This window comes from Telmatherina bonti (assembly GCF_933228915.1).
Source record: "Telmatherina bonti genome assembly, chromosome: 1".
NCBI classification, from domain to species: Eukaryota; Metazoa; Chordata; class Actinopteri; order Atheriniformes; family Telmatherinidae; genus Telmatherina; species Telmatherina bonti.
The window spans coordinates 15,413,865-15,433,988 of record NC_136619.1 but is presented as its reverse complement, the minus strand read 5'-3'; the positions used below and the strand labels follow the sequence as shown (position 1 = coordinate 15,433,988).

The 20,124-nt window shown below is 41.8% G+C and overlaps 1 protein-coding gene across 2 annotated transcripts in view; it reads right to left on the bottom strand.

Moving 5' to 3' along the window:
- The window catches only part of fto (FTO alpha-ketoglutarate dependent dioxygenase), a gene marked incomplete at its 5' end in the record, with an annotated part of 121,995 nt that extends 102,231 nt beyond the window's left edge, over nt 1-19,764 (bottom strand). For both annotated transcript variants that reach the window (XM_079244296.1, XM_079244297.1), the window contains one exon: nt 19,645-19,764. In XM_079244296.1, the coding sequence (XP_079100422.1) occupies nt 19,645-19,764 (120 nt within the window). The remainder of the gene's footprint in view (nt 1-19,644) is intronic.
- Between the last annotated feature and the right edge of the window lie 360 nt (nt 19,765-20,124).

The window sequence follows — 20,124 nt, the reverse complement described above, 5'->3', positions numbered from 1 at the left end:
AAAGCAAACAAAAGTGGTTATCATACACACACACACACACATTCATATCCTGCCTGAATAATGCACAGCTGTGGAAGCGAGCGTGATGCCTCATCCCCAATCGCACACAACCAAGGCTGTCACACACGTGTCAAATACATCAGCCTACTAAGAAATTCCACAGAAAAAGAAAGAAAGCAAAAACAAGTTGTTACTGGAGCCCTCTGAGGCAGATGGACTCTCGCAGTCTAAGAGAACTGCTGTGTCTGTCTTCCTGTCTCTGTGTCTGCACCTGATTCTGAAAGAAAAAATCACAAGGTGCGAGAAAAGGTCTGAGTTTCCACACAAAGCCTGGAAACAAGATTACCAATTTCATAATAAAGCGGGTGCTCCACGGCAGCCACGCAAGCAGTCTGTGGCAAGTGATATATCTGATGCTTTTTTTCCCCTCTCTCTCTCTCTTTTTATTTTTTAATCTCTCTCTTCCTTGATGGGATTATTTGCTCAGCCGGACTGTTTATCACAGAAAAACATATTAGGTAGAATAGAACTCAATGGGTTTGCTTTGATCTCGGCCTATAAGAGATATCAAACTGTGTACCATATATTTATTAATTTAATTTATTTCACATCTGTGACACTCCAACGGACACTTTCTTCAAAGTAATCTTCACGGAGTAGATTAATGTCCAGCGCTTAGCATCAATAGCTCAAAATAACCAGATAAGTCCATGGTTGCAGGGATAAAAACACCTCCAGTCTCACTTGTGTCATCCCCGAAAGGGCCACTAAAAGAAAAAAAAAAAAGGGAAAAAAAAGCTAAATCTGGTACGAATGACAGAGGACACACAAGTTTCAGAGGGATTTTCTAGATATGGCTGATGCATCTAGCTGCAGATAAAAGCTTCAGTGTCTTATAAGCCAAGTCTGGTAAATTGCGTTGACAGACGCTTGGCCATACTTAGCCAATTACCAGCATATCTGCAGACACAGCAATGTTGTTTCTTTGGAAATGCAGGTAGTGAAACACACAACACAGTCCCTTGTTTCAATTTGCCTTGCAGCCAGTGTTAGTGTTACCATATGTTTTTACATTAATGGGCAATTTTATCCCAAATAGCAACAAAAGCTGAAAATAATTGTGTTGCCAACTAGGGGTGGGAATATCGAATCGAAAAATCGAAAATCGGGATTTTTTTTGGTTCCCAATTTTAAAGTAGATTTTTTGTTTAAAAAAAAAATTTTTTTCAAACAAATAAAAATAATCCATTATAAAAATTTTGTCATTTTTATTATTTTTATCGATCTTTTAACTTGTCTTCTGGGGCATTATAGCAGCAGAATGATGATCTGGCTACTGTGTCTGTGTGTGAAATATTACGAGCAAAAAGATAAGTTTTATACATTTATTTTGTTTTTATCTACAAAAATCAGCAATATCAAAGAATTGTGAGAATTGCAATTTAAATCGAATCGGCACCCAAAAAATCAGCATCGAATCGAATCGGGACAAAAGCGTATCGTCACAGCCCTATTGCCAACTATGTCAATGTCAAATTTTATGTGTTATTTTAAATTCTAAAAATGCATGTTTGAGTGCATGCAAATATATTATATTTATATTAAACAAGTCAATAAGAAATTCAGCAGCAGAGAGGAAGGCATGTCGTCTAGAAAAAGCTTGCCACATAAAAAATCTCTTTCAGCAGCAGCCATTAAAATAATCCAAACGCAAACTTGAGTTCAGTTAGGTTTTATTCAAAACCTCCAACCAAAGGAGGGCAGTATCATTATCAAAGCACCACTTTGAGACTCCCAACACACAGAAAACCTTGGATCTCAGGCAAATTTCTGCTGCCACAGGGATGACGTGATGAGAGATAGCTGTGTAATAGAGCGCAGTGTTTTAACAGCCACCTATTGGTACTTGTCAGACACCCATTTCAGAATTGGTCCTCCTCTGCAAAAGTGATGGTGAATCAACAGTTTTGACAAGTCGGCCGTAAAACGTCAAATTCAAAAAGACAGGCTGCCTGTGTACATCAAAGGCGCTTCCTCCCCAATCCATTTGGCACCGGATCGAAGAATGTAGGAACCTTGTGTGAAGCAACAAGAAGGGCAGAGAAGGGCAGGGTGTGTCCGTTCCATCCGAATGTTTGTGTTTGCATGTGTAATACACAACCGTTCTGCATCACCTCGAAAGTCAGATTTATGCTGATAAAACACAAACAAAGCGAAAACGAGAAACTAAGAAACAACATGCATGAGGTTATTTCTCAAAACCTCAACGTTTTCCAGCTAATCATAGCTGTATCTGTTCCACAGAGGCCTGTGAAGGGTGAAGTCTATCTCATCCTCTGGATGTGATACTGACTTGAGCTCTGGTGAAGTAACACACCACCTAGGTGTCATCACACATAAATGTGTTGTTGACAAAATTTCCAAGGTGACGCTCACATGACCACATGTACACAGGACTTGGCTTTTCTTACAGTGCCTTAAATTAGATCCATTTACTTGTGCGGAACACATTATGGGACAGTGTGGGGATCAGTATTACAACCTGAGACACTGTGACGTTAACCCAGTTTCTACCAAGGGATCAGGCTTGGAACCGGATGGTTTGCTAAGCTTAACCCTTTAGGGTGTGGCTCGTAAACCAACAGAAGGGGTCCCAAAAAAAAAAGGAGGATTGCTCAGATCAGATATTCCGTCACACTCACCACTGTTTGCCTGTGGAAACACAAAAAAAGCACAAAGCGTCCCATCCGCCCCATTACTTTCCCTTACTGAATGTTTTTACAATATTTTCCAACCCACTACTCAAACTAAACAACAGCTCCTGAATAGTTACAATGTCACAAATGACCTCTCTCAAATACCATCACACATTACATGCCTTAATTTCATGCATGCCACTGTGAAAGAAAAACCCAAAGGCAAAAAATTAACCACTTCTCTCTTCTGACATTTTGTTTACAGCCACTTGTTGCATTAGTTTATTTTAAGAGCGTCAGCTAGAAGACTGGATGTGATGGCTCACTGGGCAGACTGGTGAATGTATAACTGAAATGTGTGGGAGCTGACCTCAGAGTTGGGGCATCGGTAATGTATAACCCCTTGTCTCCATGTTCCTGCACAGAGCCAGACGATGAATATGAATTGGTCTTTGAGGCTGAATGTTTTCATCAGCTTCCTTGTTAAAATGCTAATTTCGTGGGGTGATCTGTGTTATCCTGCAAAGCTTTTACAGATTTTATTCAGCATGAAGGCCTTGCTTACAATTAAATATCATCATTTATATGAGCTACTTCATTCAAAACCGTGCAAACAAAAACAAATCAAATATCTCTGCCAGTTAATAAGAATATAACTCAGCGGTTTTTTTTTCAGTGAGACACATATTACAGCTGTTATAAAACACTTGGATCAAAATTAATTAATCATTTTCAGGGAGTTCTTTTATTTTCTGGTTTCTCTCTTCCGTCTTTGATTAGAAAGAAATTAGAGAAAAGAAAAAGACAAATGTTCCCTTGAAATGGGGGTACAAATGATATTCCATTAGCTACTGCATACTTTTTCAAATCAGAGAACATTCTCTATATATCGACAGACATGTTCAGCATGTGTTCAGTGGGCATGCCCAGGTGAGGAAAGTGATGACAAATGGCAGACAGGCTGGCTCCGGCCCGTTAATTGTTGTTGGAGGCTGCGTTGTTCATTTCACCTCGCGACAGGGTGGCGGGAGACGTGATCATTAATATTAGAACATTTCCATCCATCTACCTGAACAAGAGGCCAGTCATTTGAAAGGCTGGTGCAGGGCAGACCTTTCACGCCCTGTTTATAACTCCGATCTAAGCACATTACCAAAGCTGTGGGGGACCACTGCTAGTCATTAATTACACCTGCACACATGCACACACACAACGGTGCCACCTTTACTGTTGCTAGAGTGACAATTTAGCATCTAAGATACTGCCTATTCTCTCTTTGTCAGCCGTGTGTGCCCTTGCAGACACGCACACTTAGTTGAATTTGCTTTCCCATTTTTTCTACCATACATGTATTTCTGTCAGGTGGAGACTGCGTGTGCACGTGTCAGACAGAAGAAAAGAAGCACTGGCCCTCATCTGTTTTTTGAACTCTCCATCTCTCTTGCTGTTGCTGCCCCTGACAGTCTTACAGAAGGACCCACGTTTCCAGATCAATCATTCAAAAGTATTTACAAATGCACAAAGCCAGACTCAGACAGGTTGGCACATGGCCACTCTGTATAAGTGCTTTTCAATGTGTCTATGGTGTCAACATCTATTTCACACTTATCTACACCTCAAAGGGGGAAAAAGATGTTTCTATGACCTTTAGTAAGTGTCAAATCTGGAGAAAAGAGGGGAAACCAGAGAAAGAGAGAAGAAGGAGGGGTTTAAGAGATGTGTCAATGCATGCCTTACATGAGCTTTTATATTTATCTGGGAGAGAATGAGCATGATTTTTATCAGAAACATACTGGCTTAAACATGCTTAAACCATTTCACACAAAGAAGCTGCTCGGTTCTCCTAAAAAGTTCTGGTGAATGATTAAAAAAATGTTCCTCTGTTCTTCCAACGGACAAATACGAGTGAAAGAAAAAGTCTTGTTAAAGGACATTTAAAGTTTGCTACTATCTGCAGGATTCCTGCAAGTCGCCTTGCTGTCACAAGAGACAATGTCACATATCTATGAACTCTTGGCTAGCACACCCATTTTGCCTTAATTGTTAGTTTGCGGCCAGGCCATAATGTTTCCATTAAGATTATGTCGATCGAAAAAAGCTTTTTAGTTTTCACCTTCAAATTACAACATGCTTTCATGAGGTCAGCTGTTTTCCGTGTGGAATGGCTGGTTTTAATGTAGACACAGTCCCTTGGTATTCAGGTTGGGTCCAGCTCAGTCAGGAAAAAGAGGGAGAAACTGAGGATGGGCGAGGGATAGATAGATAGATAGATGGAGGAAAGAGAAGAGAGGCAGGAGAGCGTTGATTGAAAGACTGTGATTAGCAGTTTTCAGTGGAGCGTCAGGGCCACTGAGTTGTTCTAACAGGGTTGTCGTGTCTCTAGGTGCAGTCAAGGAGAAGTCAGTGCTTTAGAAAGCTCCCTCGATTTCTCCATTCACCCCCCCCCCCCCCCCCCCCCCCCTCACTCTTTCGCCACCCAGCCACACTTTCCCTGCCCCTCCAAAAAAATCAATATGGCTGTGCAAAGTGCAGCTAGGCCCACGGGGAGGGCCAGCTAACTAGAGGGGCTGGATACAGGGCTTACATCGAGGACAACAGGCGTCCTCCAGGCCTGTCCCACAGGCAGTGTCAAGGACAGACCAGAGAACCAGAGGACCGAGGCCACCAGACTTCCCCTCTGCATCTCGCCATCCCTCTCTCTCTCTCTCTCTCTCTCTCTCTCTCTCTCTCTCTCTCTCTCTCCATGTGTTTCTCTGCAACCCTGGCTTTGCTGGCTCAGTGAAGCAGAAGAGATCAATAATCAGGTGGAGCGTTTAAAATCCCCTGCTCCAGAGGCTGGCGCTGCGCTCCTTGGAGCCCAACAGACCAACACATCGCTCCGGGCGGTGCAGCTGGATGGAGAGATGAGTGAGTGCGCAGTGGTCGCACCTGGTCATTGAAAGGTTTGTGATTTGTGACAGTAAACAATTCGATAGCACTTAGTGATACACAGTGTTCGAGAAGTGTAGGGCCAGACTCTTCACACACATTGCCATTGTCTCAACATGTCACAGATCAGAAGAATTTAGACAGGTCAAGCAGCTTTGCAGGTCAACACACTATGCTGTATCTTACTCAAAGGCAGCACTAATGTTACTACCGCTCTACATCATTGGTTATAGAACCTTAAATTCACCAAAACTAGCAAGTTCTATCGTTGTTCAGCATCAGCCTTCCTCATTTCCATACAGTAGGCTTGACGACGAAGAAACCCGTACATGACATGAACGATGTGCCAAGGAGGATTTCAATCCTGCCGCGTGTCTCCGTGTGAGAGTGACTGATCACAGTAAAAAGTGGTTTGTGTCTCTAATCCAGTACCACTGTTAGACAGTGCAAAGACCTGGCTCTGTGTACAGTGGCACGGGCTGATCAAACCCATCCCGTGACAAGCAACATTTTCAAATGATGATGATTTCCCAGCTCTGCGTCCTTTCGGCTTCGTATTAGATCAACTTCTGACACTACCGAGTCTGGTACTTCATCTGGGATAAAGATGATCTGCAATCCAACCCAAAGGGTTGGAAGTCAAGGGTAAACGAGGGGCTAAGACGTGGGAAATGTGCCTCATGTGTTGACAGCTGTGACAATTATCATGTGGTATAGTATTACCTTATGCTAAACATAAGATTTTGATATACTGCGCTGCTTGACTTCGGGGATATTTTACCATCAACCCAGTTGTATGTCATGGTCAAAGACAAGCCACGAAATATGACATTTTAAAGGGGAAGCACATTAAAAACTTTATTCCTGCTTGAGATTTGTCACAAATAGGCCAAAGTTGCAACTTTTCTGCTATCAACTATATCATGGTTTTTTTTTTTTTTTCCACATAAAGTAGGATTAGCTCCTGATTATTATTAACAAGCTAGAGCAGCAGTCACAGTTTAAATCCAGACAATCATCTAAGCCAGTAGAAAAACATATGGCTAAAAACAGATGTGGACTACACATCTAGGACAGGTTTAATCCCACCTCATGTAGTCTTTGACCCAGATAAACTGGAATTATGATCTGACCTCAGATTAATATTAAATTAAGGACTGAATATCATTTGCGACTGTTTACGGGACACTCGGCCGCGTTCGTGGAATCTCAAGGTGGATAAGTTTGCTACAAAGGCATTAAGAAAATCCACAGTACAGTACAGCAGACGGCACTCGTTTTGCTTGAGAAGCCATCTCATTTATTTATTTATTTTTCTCTCACTTATTCTGAACAAAGGAAAATATTCTACTAGGAATTGAAGAGCTTAATCCTTTTCACTCTTCCCAGTAGCCTGAATGGTGACAGATTAACATCCAGGAGGTTTAGAAACCCCCTACGTTTGAAAATGTAATTGCTGATGCCACACTGCGTGGATGTATTTAAGTTAACGGTTAATATTAAAGCTTAAAATACACACATGGACCCAAGCTGGGGAGGGATGTGAGCAGGTTTTGCCAGACCCAAGTCACTAAAGCCTGCAGTATCAGGAGGCTGCAAGCTGTCCCAAACACTTACTAGGGGCTTTAGTTACTGTTCACTTTTGCTAATTATTACAGCCAATCAGAGAGGTTAACAGGGCGGAGCCTGGCCAGACCATGTTCCAGTGCATTTAACAGATGGCTTGAATGGAGGTGAATGCATTACACACTTCTCTCATCCAATAAAAATAAAACACCCTGACATCCAAGGTGTACTTAGCATGGAGAGGAGGTAGGACAGGAAAAAGCCAAGAAAGACGGAGAAAGAGGAGGGTGGTGGACTGAATGGGATAGAGCATGTGATAACATGATGTCCAAGTGCCACCTAGTGACAACATTCCTGCTTTTCTGATATTTCATGCTTGAGAGTAGAAGGGGTGACGGGGTGAAGGGTGAGGCAACCCAGGTCAGAGGGAGTCAGCGTCAACAGTAATGGACCTGCTCTTGTGAGGATTAATCAGCGTGTACTGATCATGTCCAAAGAACAACCATTCAAGTTTAACATAAGATCTCTGACGTGACTCGGTTTAAAAAGGTGATATTTCATTTATATTTTATTCCAAAACCTCAGTCAAGCAAACATTCAATCATTCATCTTTAAGTGGTTCCAGTATCATCACAGTACAGTTGTGTGAGCAGGCCTGTAACACTGCACTAGTAGGCCAGTGGCCCCAAGCTCCTCGGTCCACCCCCCTCCCTCATTAGCCCAGGTATAAATCACACTCTGCTGGTGCCCAGAGGTGAGAGGGATGAGAGTGGAGGTGAGCTTGAAATAATGCTTATGTCACGGCAGGTCAGCCCTCCATTATGGCCGTTTCAAAAACTATTAATCTTGCTTGTAGTCAGTGGCCTAGAAATAATTACTTCATCTAACCCATGTAATACAGCATGACCAGCAGTCGAGCCTGGTCAATTTGAGGCTAGGGAGGCTGTGCGTTGGTGGAGGGGGAGCAGAGAGAAAAGGGGGCAGAGCCGCAAATTACCAGGCCCTGTCTCCAGCTACTGGGTGACTGATGTCCTGCTAACTTCTGCCGGGGCCTTTTCCACTCTCAGCACTGATTTAGATAGATACACACATGCGCGCTCTGAAAGAGTAGTCATGTACAAGCACACGCGCGGTGTGTATGCACATTAATGAATGATTAAATACGCACGTTTAGCCAGGAACTCACAAATCACATTATTTTTAAACAAGGGTTCAAAACCCCATTCAAAATGAGACGTGAAGGACACAAGACATGATACGGAATTGAATTAGTTTTAATTAGCATGTAGAGATGAATGACTAATGTTTCTACATAACCCAATGGCTTATGATGCTGTATTAAACCGGCAAAAGGTATTCAGTAAACATTAACGATATGATTTCCTTTCAGCCGCAGCTCCACAACTGCAGGTGCAAACACCTGTCTCAGCGGCGGAGGACTAATCCGCCCTCTGAACATCACAACAGATATAAACACAATAAAGACAGTTATTGGCGAAACCCACGCTGAGAGTAAACAGATGAGCTAGTGGGAACTCAGCCTCCATAAACGTCACAGGAAGTATGTATAGAGTGACATAAATAAATGCAGCCCTCCAGTGGCTGTCACAGCTGGCATTGCAGGTGCAAATTTAATTAGTCAAGGTGAAGTCTCCCTTTTTGTTTAGGAAGTGTGTGTGTATGTGTGTGTGTATTTGTAGAAAGGAGGGAGGAGGGGGGTCTCCGCCATCCACGACTGTAAACATGCGCTATATCCTAATCAGGTGTCACCGTAGTGTTTGATCAGCCCGCGAAAACTTGTCACGAATCCCCAGCAGAGAGTGGGCCGGTGGGGAGAACAAAGGAAAAGAGCTGTCATAAAAGAACGGGGTGGTGGTGGTGATGGCAGTGGCGGTGGATAAAGAGAGTTTGCCCATTAGCAGTCTCTATCACCTGTCTCTCTCCTAGTCCCCTTAACGTCTCTCCGCCTGTAGTTTTTCTTTCTTTCTCCATGTAGCTACCAACAGAACACACCTTCCTCATAGTATCCCACCACAGCTCTGTGCTTGAAAACCACAGCTGTCACACAGACGCTTCACAACCGCCAACAAAGCTTACAAAAGAAGAAACCCCAAAGAAGTAAGCTACTTTTGTTTACCTCCCAAAGAACCACACACGTACATCGGTACAAGCTGTGCTCGTTTTGTTTTTATCAAGCGCGATTTGAGGTGGTTGGGTCCTCCTGAAAAAAAGCCTGAAGAACTTCAGGCAGACACGCTGTGCTCCTCCCGCCCAATGCCTTCAGGCTGCACTGAGGCAGTGCAGCAACACATGCGCCATTAGATACTGTTTACCTTTCAGTTTGGATGATATTGAATACATTAGCCGATTGAACCTCATAAGAAACACAGGCGAGTGACAAGGCCCAATCGTCTTTGTGACTACCATGGTAACTGAGATTACAGGCTAACAAAGAGCAGACAGGGGGAAAAATATTTAAAACCCGAATAGTGATACATAAATTAATTAAAGGACAAAAAAACAAGTGGAGAATTAAAGTTGGAACATCTGTCAACGACTTAGCTTCCCAACGTAATACCAGTGTTAGAACATTTATACCCTTGAAGTTAATGATCCCCTCTTTAATTGACAGTCAAGGAAAACTGGCTGCGGCAGCATGCTGCCAAGACACCGATAAGCCTCCCCCCCCCCCTCAAAAATAAAATAAAAAAATAAAACAGTTTAAAGAACCTTGGCACTAATCCCTATTGTCATCCCAGCGCAGCAGAAGGACTTACAAACACAGATAACTCAGCTGAAGCTGTCTATTTCTCAGGAGTTATGGGGACAGCCGAGCCGCTGCGCGCCTCAAATCAGTCACTCAGATTAGCCCAATCCCTCTGTGCTGTCAGTCAGCCGAGACACTAGCCTGTCACCGCATTTACATGAGTCCATCTCATATGTGACAATGCTCCCTATATATGAGAACAGTTGCAAGGAAGGGGTCCAGTTGCTCACAGATAGCAGGGTGTACAGTATGGCAGGCAGACTGTTGTTGGATTAAGCTCATGCCATGCTCATGTCTTCGCTGACACCCCGACAAGTTTAAAGAGTCTTAATCATGTGCTTTTGTTTTCCTCCTATAACTAGAAGAATGTGGGAGATGCATGTCAGATGAAGCACACACACACCTGAAATGACAAACACACGTGTAGAAGTTCACACACACTGAGATAAACCTCAAAAAAAAACTTGGAACAACAGAATAACTATATGAAATCCAAAAGCTTACCAAGTGTGTGTCTCTGGAGTTGGTTTCAAGAATTACTTTAATCCAGCTACTTCTAACACGCTGAAGCCCAAAGAATAAAGCAGAACTGAACATAACACTACCTGTGTGCTACAGAGAACAGTGGAACAAGTCTCCATCTTGATTAAACACAGTAGTGATGGAGGTTAAAAGACCAACACTAAAGCTAAACTCTCCAAAATAACGAGTTAAGAGCCAAACTTTGAAGTGTCAAATAAAAAGGAGGGACTGGGTCCTGCACACTAGGAGTTGCATTATTAAATGAATATATGGTGCACCGAAGCACCTATGAGCTCACAGTATACTGACTACTTTTTATGCTTCTGTGCCTCACTCCAGACTTCAGACAGTCCTGAAACAAATGACAGTGGATGCCCTCTACATAACAGGGCCAGGGCAAGCATGACACAAGGGTTGACAACTGAACCCTCAAACTCGCTAACCTCCACCCCTGCCATGGCACACACACATGCACACACACACACACACATAAAAAAAAATAAAAAAAAGCCCAGAAAACGGCCCTGACATGACCGCTCTGCAGCCCTTCCTAACCCCTCCTTGTGTTTTTTCCCTCTCCATCTCACTGGAGACAACCCTCAATTCAGGACCGTTTTAGCCAGCCAAGTGGATGTGACCCGTTGCCCCCCAGACAGGCTCATCTGAATAAACAGAGTTGAAGAAACAGGCAGAAGAGGGAAAATCTGCTTAAATTATGATAGGAGGAGAAAGGATGGGAATCAGCCAAGGGGCTCCTTTCTTTATGCACGTTTGATCAAGTGCTTGACAGCGCCAGTGGATGGAATTACGGACTGCTGAACAAAAAGTTGTGGTGTGGGTGCAAGCGCGTGTGGAAATGAGACTGTGTTTGTGCAGTTTGGTCTGGACAGCTGAATTTCCGAGGCCTGACAGTGTTTGGCTTGTGACAAGCCGGCCGCACCTCACCACCATCACCACCACCACATACAAAGCGAAGGCCGCCTACTAGCTTTCCCAGTCCATCACTCAGGACGGCTCAGGGAAGTTCTGTGAGAAGAGGTCAGACGTGGAGGAAAAAAGGGAGGGAGATGAGAGGAGAAGAGGATGAAGAGGAAGAGGAGGAAGGGAGGGCTGGTCAGGGGTTAAGTGTAGAGAAGACAGCGATGAAAGGCAACTGTCATGCACCAATGCTCGCCCAGGAGCACCTGTCTCAGGAAGAACATGCAAAGTGTGCCGGTCACGTCCTGACAACACCCCCACCCCACCTCTTCTACACCCACACACATACATACACACTCGCATATACAAGCTCTCAAGAAAGAGCTGATGCTCCACCACCGGAAAGGCAACGCCTGTCTGACAGCATGCCAGTCAAGCTGTCGTTGGCTCTTTCGCATATGCAAGGAAAAGTTAAACTGATGAAGAAAAAACACACAGGAGCTCAGAGAAGGAATCACTGAGACATGAACAGACCACCTGAACTGAGCAGACAGTTCTCAAAGACTAGATACAGAGTAAATGCCAGAATGAGCAACAAACAATAAAAAAAGAAAAAAAGAAAAAAAAGCTGCATGAAAGCAAATCCAGCATAGCGGGGAAACAAACACCACACTGGAAGTTGGTCTAACCAGTTTCCCCAAACACACAAATGGGGAAATAAACGACATTTTATTTAAGCCAAAGCAGTTTTTGAAAATGTAAAAGTTAATAAATAAGTTTTTAATTTCCATAAATTTCACCTGTACTATATATTTTAACACAAGAGAAATGACAGTAAAACATTCATTTTGTTTAGATGAGGAGAAAACACCTGCGTTTTGTCAGCAGTGGTAAGTTTGCAGAAGACAACAAGCTAAACTAATAACATTGCTAAGCTTTGACTTAGGCTAAAGGAGGGATTGCCTATGCCAGGTATTTTAACACAGTTTTATTGCTCGCATTTATGGAAAAGATCTTATGATGTACAAATTAACAGCTACTATTTACAGCGTCTTGTGAACCTGGTCTCCTGCAGCTTTTGTAAATGAAAGGTTTTGAGCTTTCCATTGAAACCAGATGTTACCAGTAGGCACGTTTACTTTATTAGAAAGGTGAGTCATAACAAAAGAAAATAAGTTTCACAAATAAACAGCATGAAAACAGCTCTCTTTCAGGTGCAGGTGATTTTCCATAGTGAAATAGATTTTATTGCCCCTATATATCTAAAATTAGCGACCAACAGGTTCACTAGGATGCATTAACAATAACACTGATTATTCCTGACATCTTTCCTTAAACAATTAAACCTTAATAATCTTCAAAATGGTGCAACATTATCTTGACAAATTGATCTTTTCAGCATCTATGGTTATACATAATATCTTAGCATCTAAAATAATGTCGAAAAATAAAGTTCACAATGTCAGGAATAAGGTTTAAATATTGGAAAATAACAAGAAATTTGTTTTTCTTTACCAGGCCATAAGATTAGGTAAATTAACTCCTGGCAAACAGCAAGCCTTTTTCTTCTAATTTATTTTACAAAAAGTAAGTAAAAATGCAGGAGTGTGTGAAACACGATGTCCAATCCTACTCCCTACAAAGGAATTAAAGGAGTAGGAACCATCCAGGTGCTGCTTATTAACATTGTGTGTGTTAGAGACAGAGCAAATGCGACTGGTTATTAATTGGGGAAGGGAAAAGGCAAATTTTCCAAACAATATTGAATCCATCATTCTACAATGATGAAAGCAGAACACACTCAATCTATTGTCAGTCCTTCCAGGAGGCTCTTTGAACAAAGCAGGATTCAGATGTCCAAGTGAAATTACTAAAATGGGGTCATCAAATTCCAAACAAGCACATCCAGGCTTGATAAATTAGACAACGAGCATGCCAGGATTAGCAGACACAAGCGCAAGCCAGGTGAAACCGATCCTGGATCAGTGCACAGTCACAGCTTCTTCAAACAGAACTTTGAAATCTATCACTGATCTACCATGGCAACAAGAGAGGCGTATTTCTCTCCATCGGAGCAGGAAATCCTCCTTGAAGCGAAGGAAGTAGTCAAAAACCAAAAATAAAGAAAGGAAACAATGCCAGTTATAAAACAAAGAAAGCCTTGCAAAGTATTACAGACTGCCTGAGTGCATAAGTGGTTCGCAAATACACACTCACCATGCCGCTGAAACCATCACAATTACAATCCACAGAGATTACCATTTCTGAAGACATAGCTGTCCTAAAAATTACCATGACATGATGTAGACTGTTAATTAGAGAACAGCTGGAGCTTTAAAAGTATCTAAAATCCCACTTTAACTTTGTCAGGCATATTTTCTGTTTCTTTCTCACTGTTTCAGAATTAAATGCATTTATCCATAGAATAGATTCTGAGTTTACAATATGTATGTCTTTGTCCACTATTTGATTTAGTCATCAACTAAAATCCATTTAAATACTAAAAAGATAAATGAATAAAAACAAAAATAATAACTTGCTTTGGGGCAAATATTGTTATGCAATTAAAGTGTGATAAATAGAAATGAATAATTTACAAAGCCTTTCGAATTAGATTTATTTATTTTTTATTGAGTCCTACCCCTAAATACCAAACATCTCAAATTAACTGCCAAGCGTGGTAGTGATTCAGGCTTGTTTTGCAGTCACAGAAACTTGCTGTCATTTAATCTACCACAAAATTCACTGTACAGCAAAGAATTATAGAATCATACATGAAGCTGCCTGCCTGACAACTAAAGCATGTCCAGAATTGAGAATGCACCATAATCCCAAATGTCAACCCCAGCAGCAAATTTAGTAAACTTATTGTAAAACAAAATAATGACAGAATGTTATACATTGTTAATTGGTAATCTTAGTTTGCAAGGCCTTGGTAAGAACCCGGTGCTTCTTCTTTAATTTAATTATGTCCTGAAAGGTAAAACATGAGAACTGAGATATATGATATATGATATATGGTCATATGAGTGTACACCAATGCTAAACACACTTTGTCCTATAAAGTCAACTTCCTTTTACATGTGTACGTACAGGACCATTCATTCAAATATACTGGTGCACTCATCAACATATACAAAAAAAAAACAACAGCTACTGCTGACACATCCGCACACATACACACAACATCATCACAGAAAAAACAGAGATAAAAACTAACAATTCACTTGGATCATAGCTTTGAGTGCTTAATGAACCCCCTGGAGGCTCTTGCCTGTGTATAAGGTGAGCAGGTCATTCCCATGTTTATTTAGCACAAGTCCAATGAGCCACTACCGTGTATTGATTGAACCGATTATTCTATGGGTCTCTAGTGATGGGATACACACATGACAGATGAACCCCACTAGGGCAGGTCATACTTGACGTAAAATTATTGAACCTGATGGCTGATCTAGCCAGTCAGTTCACATGGTCGACATCGCTGCCTTGTTCGTAAATACATTGAGCTCTCTGACTATTGCCTCAATACTAATATGAGGTGCTCAAGGTGGACTGTCAAACAGATAAGCTGTCATGAACCATCTGGACAATCCCTTTGACTGCTATCATACAAGAAAGCTATCCAGTTAGCACATGCTAAATTTAGAATAGTAAGGAAAGCATAGATACATCGTTAGGTTGTCTGTGTTCTGTAAGAAAAAAATTTACATTGCAGAAAAGCACGCATTGTCAACATCATCCTGTTAGCTGGAGGCAGCTGATGTGGGTAGAAATCACTGCACAAGGTCCATTAACCACAAGAGTCACTCTAATATTCAGGAACTTGGAATATAATGTAATTTATATTTAGCCATTTAACTTGCATTTGCCAGCTTAAAATACAGTATAATTGTACCCCTGGAAGCAGTCAAAATGTCCTGTAAGAAACATGGCAAATAAACAAATAAAGCAGCATTTTAAAAGGCCAAATACTAAACGTGGCCTTTCATATTTTTGAAGCAAAAATTAAGTTTTGAGTTTGCCATCACTAAAACAGTTAATTCATTGTCATCTAGTTGCATTAGTAAAATCCGAACAAACACACTCCACTGAGCAACTGTTCATGCTCTAGCCTCACTTCAATATAAAGACTTTTCCAAACTTCAAAATCAGGCATTTCTTGTCAATTAAATTAAATTAAATTAAATTAAATTAAATTAAATTAAATTAAATTAAAGTTTTGTAAAAAAAAAAAAAAACAAAAAAAAAAAAACATCTACGATCAACTTAAGCTCAGGCAGAACACTCAATTATTCATTTTAAACTAGAATCACTTGTATCATTGATGATTTTTTTTTTTTTTTAAACAAACCAAGGCACATCAACATATCTATTGCTGCATTAGCTTAACTCTTGTACATCCTTTCATATTTCAGTGTGAATGGTTTGTTTTCAAGAAAGGTCTGAATTGCCAAACTGTGTAAACATGTCAGTCCAAATATATGAGCAAAGATCAAACAGGCAAGACCAGGTAAAACATGTAGATGAAAAGCTCAGGAGCAGACAAATCAGCCCCCTCCAACGCTCACACAGTCGATCAATGAAAGACCTGAGGCCTTAGGCCAGTGCTATATTACACACCAAAACTTCATATTCATTCATTGATTTTACTTTTCATAATAGTATATCATTGAGCTCCAATGGGAGCGGAAAAAACGGAGGCCAGGGCTAAGGTCAACTCTCCCATGGATGCCTGGATGGATGTTTGCACAATATTGATGGCAGACGCAGAAAGAAATTACTAAATATCTGGATCAATAGCTCGTTTCCTTAGCTACGACAGGTTGTCCCAGATGGAAATATATAAATACTTCTTTATGACTACTTGAGTAGTGCTAACTAACAGTGCTAAATGCACCCCTTAAGGTAAACTCTTTGATTAGCCAAGGCCAGAGGTGACGATAGGGGTCCGCTGATGCTGGGATGTCACACTTCCAGTGGCCTGGGGATGCTAATGCACACGGGGGTCCAGTAAAAAGACCGAAGATAAAGCAAGTCACAACCCCCGGGCAAAAAGTCCTGACCCTCCTATTCATTTATACTAATGATGGGTACACTAATCTTAGTCCTGTTAAAACTGGGCACAACATAAAACATTTCGGAAATGTTTTCTTTCATTTTCTGCTGTTTCCAGAACTACAACAGTGGTCTTTGATGAAACACAAACCATTATAATATGTCAAGGTGAGTTTGTACAGCAAATGGTAATGAAATCAGTCCAAGTGGTCATCACATCCTGCTGCTGATGATGGCAGAAAAGCTGCCTGTTCTTATTTACGGCACAACACAATTACCAAGAACAACACCCAACCTCACAGCTTCCAGTTTCAACAGTAGCCAATGGGGCCATTAGGATTGAGGAACCACATCATTGCCTGCTTCTTAATTAAATGAAAGCTGTTAGGTTCATTTGCCTCCTTTTTTACACAATGAACCAACCAGCCCACTGCTGAAGACCTCCCAGACGCCATCCCTGCTTGGCCCTAAATCATGTTTGGGTGAGCCACCCAGTAGGTCCCTGCTGGACAAGCAGAAGCCGCCCACTGGCTAGGCCAGCACAGGGCATGCGGTGGATCGACACCTAGCCAGCGATAAGTAATTCTGTAGAGGATTAGCAGCATGATAGCCTGATCAATACTGTGTGCTCAGGCCATTAGGAATGCAGCGAGGAAATGACCCCCTCTGGTAATAAAGCAGGGCATCTGGGTTCTCCTTCATTTGCCAGCTCCATTAGTGTAATGGTATCATTATCTGCCACTGCCATATTTTTCTAAGCCCTGGCTTTTCCAGTTTCACCAGCGGGGGTCTGATGAAGCTCTGAAAGCCCCCATGCAGAGTGTTCCCTTTTCTACCATTCTACAAAGAGCCTAGGTGTAAATTTAGCTCTGCTGGAGCTTATGTGCTACTCAGCCTTAGGTATACACGCCCATGTTTTATGTCAGGACCTAACACTATTTCTCCATTATTGGCTCATTAATAGAGCAAGCAGCATGTAGGTTGGGTTTAGAGGGAGAAAAAGATGGCCGGCAGAGTGCAAAGCTGCTGAATGTGCTGAATCTGACACCCCCCTCTTGCTGAAACACCAGACTCGACATGACAGGACATTGGCATTAGTTGCCATAAATCGTTTCCTTTACACTAATTCAGCAGCTAACATTTTGTGGGGGAGAATTGATTAACCATGTCTGGATGTGTGGCTACATAATCAGCTTTTACCTCGCTAGCTGTTAATTTAACAGGACCGCCAAGGGAAACACAAACCATTTTAATGAGTGTTTAGAAATTAAATACCCTAAACAGCTTGCACTAGGTGCCACAACTAGAGCAAACCAATGAGGCTGATCTAAGCAATGGGAAGGGCTGAGCCCAGGACCTCACAACATCTGGTGACCCTGTGCGATCATTACTTAGCCTGCCGCTTACACACATACTTCCTGTTTCGACACAGCACTTCATACTTGTCATCACTGTCCAAATGGCTAGCTTGCATCAAAGGCAGCATTATAATATCGGGCTAAGGGACAGGGTCAGTGCTGTTCTCACACTTGTTAAGGCATAAGTGGAATTTCATCCGGTGATGACTGATAAAGTATAATGAAATGTTTTCAGCTCATTACAGTACAAGGTAAGTTGAGTGTTACTTGAGATTGTATGATGAGGAGCAAATTGAACTTTGATCATTTAGGTTGTGGTGAATTATTTCTACCTAATCTATCCCTAATCCTAAGGCAAGAAAATCACATTTATTCTAATTCTGGCCTCAAATAAATGTGGTTAATCCGTCCCAGGCACTTCAACCAATGCTCTAACCTATTCAATGTTAAATAAATTTATGTTTTATGTATATTAAGGGAGTCTATTGCATTGCACTTGTTAGTATGAGGTGAAATATTCTGGGGAGACAGTGTGCTCATTTGGCACTAATCTGTTGGGGCTTGCATTCCATTATTTGGAACGAGAGTGCACTCTTCACCGTGCATTTCTCACTTTGTGCAGCACTGCCAAACGCCAAAATGCATGCAGCTCCCTCTTTGGCTGTTTCAGTCCTACTGTCATTTTCCAATTATAATTCCTCATGCTCATCATTTTATTTATCTAAAGAGAAAGGAAGCTAAAGCATTGGGGTGTGTGCAGCTCTGCCTGACTGCCTGAGGGCCAGCTGGAATGAGTTCTCTCTGAGCCGCTCATCTGGCCGCCATGGCTGCTTTCATAAACAGGAGGAACCACGTCTTACATAGTTTCACTGCTGTCTAACATGATCCAAACACATGTGCCACAGCAGACAGCGTCCAAGCAGGGAGATAAGAGCAGAAACAGACACTGAGGGGGGATTACTATAGGTGCAGCCTAGAAACACATTGGGTACCACCTCCATTCCTTTCCTCCAAAGTTATGGTTACAACGCAAGTTAAAGCCTGATCAAGTCCAGGTCAGCCCAAAAACCACAGCATTTGATCATCACAGATGAAAAACCTGTCTCCTTAGTGTTTAAGCTCTACAGCTGGTGTGTATTCAGGGAGGCTATTGGTTTTTAACACTGTAAACACATTAGGCTACAAATGATTATTGGTTTTATAAGGGCAGAGCACATTATTCATGGAATCAGTGGTAAAGTCTTAAGCAGCTGTATAAGTGATGGAGTGGCAGCTTTCCAAATCCTAGACACACTGCACATTAACTTTACTATTTATTTTACTATTACACTAAGCTGCGTCGTAGCTTTTGCACAACTATTACCTAATTCCTGTAAAACCAATCCCAAGTTAAGCTGCAACAGTCTTCTTTTACGTTTGTTTATTAATTAACTGTTAGTAATAATTGTATTAATTGACAGGACCTTATTGTCTTCCCGTACATACCGCTTACTGCAATTCAAAACGTATTTCCCCTTCATATAAGATGTGCCGGGACGTTTTTCTGCAACCTACAGCTTTTTTTTTATTTATTAGCATTATATCTCCATGATAAAAGCACCATTTTAATGTAGGCTAACTGTAATTCTTCATTGTGATGGACTGGGAGGGGGGGGGGGGGGGGAATGGAAAACACAATAAAGGAAACAGGCAAGGTGAGGCATGCGCTGACATTCGCGGCTTTCGAGCCTCCAAAATGCCGCCTGCAGCATCACATCAGGAGGGTTAGACATTCAACGAGAGACAGGGCTTAAAATATGCCAGACCTAACGGAGAAAAACGCTATCAATACCTTTCTTCTCTTCTCCCCCTCACTGTCATCCGATCTTTTCATGTTCCTGGAGTTGTGTTTACACTGCCTCGTTTTCATTAGGGGCGATGTTGGTTGTTGTAGTGCACCAATAAATGGCATTTCGACATTTTCCCCGTACAACAGGGAGCACATAACAAAAAGCAACTTATTTCATTTCGCTATAAAGCAAGCCGTTGACAGCTTATGTGGGAAGCATTCCTTCAGCATGACTTTAGCAGGAAATACTTGAAGTGTAGCGATAAGAACTACAAGTCCCAAAAGTGTCTGAGGACGTGCAGCGGAAGCAGCCTCGCTACGCTCTGGATGTTGCACTGCGCAGGTGCGGCGCAGGTACAGAGCTTCACATCGCAGACAGACCCTTTCAGAATGTGTTTATATCAGTAAAGCAAGACTTACCGCCTTTAACACGGCCGTGATATTAAAAAAAAAGATATATTTATACGTATTGATTCAAATGCA